The sequence below is a fragment of the Pygoscelis adeliae genome, unplaced genomic scaffold, assembly GCF_000699105.1.
Source record: "Pygoscelis adeliae isolate BGI_AS28 unplaced genomic scaffold, ASM69910v1 Scaffold4, whole genome shotgun sequence".
Taxonomy (NCBI): Eukaryota; Metazoa; Chordata; class Aves; order Sphenisciformes; family Spheniscidae; genus Pygoscelis; species Pygoscelis adeliae.
Genome location: NW_008824986.1, coordinates 4,439,523 through 4,445,823, shown reverse-complemented (window position 1 = coordinate 4,445,823; position 6,301 = coordinate 4,439,523). Strand labels below are relative to the sequence as shown.

The following is a 6,301-nucleotide window of genomic DNA, read 5'->3' as shown; positions in this document are numbered from 1 at the left end:
GTATATCTTGCAGTTTGGCAGCAGCAGGGGGAGTAGTGTAGCTTTATTTAGGGGCTCTCCTTGACCAGTGCTAGAGTTAGTTGATTATTAGCCCAGAACAATGCTGTTCAGGCTCAAAAATCAGCTCATGTTAGGAAATCTTCCACTTCTCTAAGTGAGCTAGAAACATTATTCTGCAAGCTTTGCCTTGCTGCGCTTCTGTAAAGCCCAAGTCCCACAGATGTAGAAGTGCACCTGCTACGAGTAAATTATGATCAGGTTTTACTCAGACTTTTTTGTGTCCTGGTGCAGAAGCAGGTCAGGACAATTAGACTCACAGTCATGAGGCTGGAAAGGGATCGCTGGGACATGAGCTGGTTCAGCTGCCTGCTCAGAGCTGGGCCAGCACTGAATGTGGACCAGGGCTTTGTCCAGTTCAGTCTTGAAAACCTGCAAGGATAGAGATTCTTGCACCTTTCTGGGTAACCTATTCTAATGCTTTATTATCTTCATAGTGAAATATTTTTCCTTATGCTGTCCCATGATAATGTATCGTAGGTCCCTTCCAACTGAAATGTTCTGTTCTATTCTATTCTATTCTATTCTATTCTATTCTATTCTATTCTATTCTATTCTATTCTATGACCATTGCCCCTTGTTCCCCTGCCATGCACCTTCGTAAAGAGTCTGGCTCATCTCACATTTTATAATGTGCTTTGGCACCTCACTTTGTCACCTACATACTCTATTGTAACACAGGTTTTTTTCCCACTGTTTTATTTATTTCATAGATTTCTTACTGAAGTCTCTGGTCAAATGTTTTTGGTCAGTGACACACACTAAATAAAATATCATCAAATGTTCCTATTTTTTTGTAAGATCATTACATTGTTGGTTCATGCTCAGCTTGTTATCCCCTATAACATGTCCATCCTTGTTTTTCCTATAAGGACCTGCCTTCTGTATTACAAATATACAGACCTTCCCTGAAACACTAGTGTCAGATCCTTGTACGTGTATCATTGTGTTGCAGCAAACATCTTGGACTTTTTTTTGGTTAGGGAAGGAGTCAATGTAGAAAGTAAATTTGAAAATGCAATCAAGTACAGGGTGGAGAGCAAATAGCATGGTAATGTGTACATGTACTCATAATATCTTAAGCAGAAACTGATTTTAAAATTTAATTACTGTGCAATCTAATATCATGTTGGTCAAATCTACATCCATGGATTTTTTTGCACCTTTATATTTCTATTGTTTTTACTTGCAAGTTAATTTAATCTTGTGCTGCACATAATATGTCACTATGTTCCCACGTGAATTTAAGATAAAAATATTATTTTCCATGTATCTGCCTAGCTTTTCTCTAGTGAAAATGTGTTAGGGTATTGTGTTGCTGCCATGTAATTATAGCAGTGTTAGATTTTTGGCATTTGTTGAATTAATCCCTTGCATAGTTCCTCAAAATAAAAATGTTATTTAGATAAGTTAGTGACATAATAAAATAAACCTTTTAAAATTATATTCCTGTATACATATGTGTGTGTAGGAAAAAGACCGAGATCAGGATGCCATAGGTGGAAAGAAGATTATTAATCGGACGTTTCTTTCTCTTTCCCAAATTACTGCTTTGTCAGAACAAAATGTAGAAGGAGTTCAAAAGTAAGTGGCAATGATAACAATGCTAGAACCAATATAATAAAATGAAATAAAAATTATAGAACATTTGTTACATTTCTTTTGTGATGGTTATGTCATTAGTCTTTAGTTGTTCAGTTAAATCATTGATATTTAATATGGTTCATGAAAAATAGGAAGAAATACTGTTGATCTCAGATCTGCTTTGTTTTACTGTATTTCCTATATCTCTTGATTTTTCTTTGACTCCTTTTTTTTCCCACTGATATTTCACATTGATATGGTTTCTGAGTTTACAGTAGTATTAAATATGCTGTAAATGAAATACTAAGATGTAAATAAGAACAGGCCAATGCTGAGCTTTTTTCATAAGTCTCACTTGGTAACTTTTTTGCTAAAACATTTAAGATTCTGTACTGTAACATGAGTTACTGAAAAATCAGAAAGGTTTTAAAAGCTCAGAAAGGGATGGAAAGCTTAAGAAGGTATTAGTAGGTAGCCATTACGGTGCACTGGGGAAATAGGAGGCAGCCAAAGACTTCTGATGTAAGCCCATCTTGTCTTTCCTGTAGCAACACTATCCCTTGTTATTAGTGCTTAATAGCAGCTAAATTTAGGAGGCCAGGAGTTCAACCTGAGACTCTAGACTTATATTTTAAGGATGGGATTTTTCAGAAATGCCTGAATTATTTAGGAGCACTTGTGTCCCCTAGCAAATTCTTACTGAATTGAAAGCCAAAGGGCTAGTCCACTGCACTAGTTTGGGGGGGGGGAATAAAAAATCCAACCTTGTCCCTCTGAACAGATAAACCATTTAATAGAGATTAAAATATTATTCCTGAAATATATTCTGTTCCTCCTATTTGTCACTGTTCTGAGGAAAAAATAAGTTCTTTCTGGGATTTTTTTTAAGAAAACTGGAATGAAAATTTGTTCCCATCAAATAATAATAAAAAAAATTTCTTTCATTTACTGTTTTCTCTTGTACAATAGGCTTCTTATTTTAGAGGAGGCTGAAGCATAAAACTCACTGGAGACTAAAATGTGCTTAATGACGCAATTTATTGTGAAGCTTTCTCATTAAGATTAAAAAGAAAAGCATTGAAAGATCATACGTTTCTTCTTAGCCTCAGCTGATCACATAAGTATTTATATATATATATACACACTGTACAAGTGGAACGTAAAGTATATACTGCATCTGACTGAAAAGAGGATAGTTACAGGGTATTTTATGTACTCTAAGCAGTTTAGCAGCAGCATTGAAATTTTCTTAGTTTACCACAGTGCATCATGTCTATACACAAGAGCAGTATGAAGGCCACAGCTTGGGTTAGAAAATCAGAATAGATCTGATTCAGTATAAGAATTTTCATGTTCTGCGTTCCCATCTTACATAGAGTTTTCTACTGCTGTCCGTCTCTGTAGGACTTGAGCACCTTCCGTGAAGCAAGAAATAGGAATCAGGGTAACTAGGAAATCTAAATGCCCCATCATTTCCCAATCATTTATAGATAATCTTGTCAGTGACATGCCTTACAGAATATTGAAAAGGTGAGTACTGGCATTGTTAGCAGCATCAGAGAAAATCTAAATCCCTGAGAAGCTCTGATTATGAAAACACAGAGTTGGCAGAAGCTTCAGAAAGAGAGGATATGGACTGTTTCAAACCTTGGAAAGTTCAGCTGGCCACGTTCCACTTCTATTTCAGTACACAGTTAAGTGTTTTTAACTGACTTGCATGTGTACAGCCATACAAATTTGTCATGCAGAACAAAGGAATACATGTTTTAAACAAAACTGATTGGATTATATGCTTTACTTTGTTAGCTATTGAGGCTTTAATTAAAAAAAGAAACTCATCTTATTTGACAGTGTATCTCTACTGGCTTAGTGAAAACCCTGAAAAACTAATGGTTGCCTATCAGTACGTCTGAGATTAATGCCCTTCTTAGGAAGAATGAGAAGCAGCGGGGGGAAGGCTTTGGTCTTTTACAGGGGACTAGAAACTGTAACTGGCACCTGTATCGTCAGGTGTAGTTAAGAAGCCAAGGATTGCTTTAATGTAAAACTTAACTATCTGAGGCATGGCTGAAGTTACACTGGAAGAACTGCAAACTGAAGTCCTAGCCCTCATCCCCTCTCTTCATGTGGAAAAATGTGCACAATTATTATAAAAGACATAACTAATTCTATGTTTGGATAGAGTAGACATAAATGTGTCAGCAACAGCATGGTCTCCTACAAGGGAGTGTATTTTTTCATTACTTTTTCAAGTTAAAGTAAGTGGAAAAATTTCCACAGCGTGCCAGTAAAATAGGATGAGGCTCTTCTTAAATGTCTTGACCATTATGAAAGTGGAATTTAAACTTCTAAATATTTTAGGTACTTTCAGTAATTTTATATTACACTATTTACATTAATTTTCAAATGTAATTTTTCTTCAGAGGCTACATGACAAATAATCTTGAAAGGGAAGCAAGATCTTTTTAGTACTGTAAAACCAGCTCAATCAGACTGAAAGAGTGGTAGTAGAAAGTGGAGACTAATTGTTCCATTTCATCCTACAAACCCCTTCCTGAACAAACACTGATTTTCTCTGGGATTTTCAGTGTATTTCTCTTTGTTTTTTGTAATGCTCTTATTTTTGTTATTTCATTAATCATACCTTAACATTTAAATAGTGTCTGTTGAAACCTGTAGGTGTTTGTTTACTTTTTTCAGTTGATATGTCCTCCAATCATAAACATTCATATTTAGAAATTGATGTAGCTAAGTTCCAGGAAGATATATACATATATGTATAATATAATGATAGTAAATATTGTAGATATAATTACAAGTAGACTAAGTTAAACTTTGGAATCTGTAATGTATTTTTTAATTTCATTATTTTACTCTGCAATTTCTTCTAGAAAGCTGGAAGAATTTCTGAATTTAAAACAATTAAAGACATCTTTGAAAGAAGCTATTTTGCTAGATTATTACACTGCAGGATTTTGGTGGGCTAAAGAAATGAACTTCAGTCTTATAGAGCTCTCAGGTTTCATGGATCTATTAAATTTCCTGTTGGAGAACCTCAGTGGTAAGTATAATTAAAAATTGTAAAATAAATATCTGAAGTGGAAGGCAAGAATATTTTCCAGTCATTTTAATAAAGCAATATTTAATTACAAGTAATTGCAAAATGATTTATTTTCGTCTTGAATGTTGGCAAGTTATGCCTTGTATCTGAAAATAATTCTTACTGGCAGATGTTAAACTTTTGTTAGAGAGGACTTTAGTCTTTTTAGCAGAATATCTCTCATTCTTTGTTTGTACAGTATGTGGTGCAAAAGGGCCAGGTCCTGAAGAGACCTTATCTTTGCTATGGTAAAATAAATAATAATTACAGTAGAGAGAGAGCAAGGAGCTCCTAAATTCCAATTCCAGCTGTCTCAGTGACTGACTCACTGTAACCTTGGGCACATTTCTCTGCTGTTTGAGATATTCAGTACATCCCGTAGCATTGCAGCAGGTGAATTACATTTATTTTATCCTTGGAGGTCAACTCTCAGGCAGCTTTCTATATGGCAAATGCTGCACTTCTGGCACAAAATATATCAGTTAACTAAAGACTGGTGACGGAAGTAAACTGGCATCGCTGCTGAAGATGAAAAGTGGCAATGAAAGGACTGTAGCTCCTGTGGCTATGAGGAGGTTTGCAACGAAGCTTGTAGCTTGGCTCTAGTGGGAACAAAATAGCCAGAAAAAATGGTGGCAGCATCCTCTAAAACCTGTTTTTCAGAGATCACAATGCTTACTTAACATTCACTTTGACGGTGATTATGTCGAGAAAAGTCCATCCCAGAGGAAGAGCGAAAGGACTCAGCGGTTCCATTCAAAGAGAGGATGAATATTTAAAATCAAGCTCATAATAGTTATTATACTCTTTCATTGTAATTTAATTCAAGGGCCTTTCTGACTTGGAATTTTGACAGAATATGTACGTGCTTTATGATCATTGGAATTCCAGTTGTCCTTCCTGTCTCCAGTGAGAAAGTATCTTAACATATGCTAACTATATTAATATAACAATGGAGAAGAATGGAAACATGTCAGAAATTAGTTTTATGAGACTGTATGTAATGCACGTGTACTAGACAGGCTGGTAGCACAACTGATTATTAAAGCTGACTGACGTTTTTCAGGAATGTGATCTTAGTTGCATAAAGCTTTGCCAGACTTTAACTCTTTAAGCTGAAATTTTCCATGGCAGTGTCTGCCTCTGATTAATTTTTATATATAAAATTACAACTAAAACAGTTCAATGGGCTTGCAGACAGGGGCTGTGGAAAAAAAATGTATTATTTTGTGCCCTTTTTTTTTTTTTTAACAGCTCTAATACCCCTATGCTTTGAAGTAAAGACATAAGGTTTGGCAAGCAAGTGTTCTGTCCTGTGAAAATCCATTCGGATTTGGCTAAGATACATGGCTTTTAGGGGGGAAAAAAAATGCAGTTTGTAAATACTTACAGGAGACTTCTTATATTTTTTTCACAGCTAAGTTCTCTGAATAATTCATCTTATAAAGTATGCTGTAAGCCAGGGCTGAGATGAATTTGCTTGTAATTACTGTTCTCAGCTGGTGCAAGTTCCAAGACCAAACATTTCAACTAAAAGCAAAAAGCTAATGTCTTCTATAG

General features: G+C 35.3%; 1 protein-coding gene across 1 annotated transcript in view; it reads left to right on the top strand.

Moving 5' to 3' along the window:
• Nucleotides 1–4,665: 4,665 nt before the first annotated feature.
• Nucleotides 4,666–6,301, top strand: part of LOC103918503 (chromosome unknown open reading frame, human C10orf107) — a 43,353-nt gene continuing 41,717 nt past the window's right edge. The window contains exon 1 of the mRNA XM_009325835.1: nucleotides 4,666–4,702. Coding sequence (XP_009324110.1) covers nucleotides 4,666–4,702 — 37 coding nt within the window. The remainder of the gene's footprint in view (nucleotides 4,703–6,301) is intronic.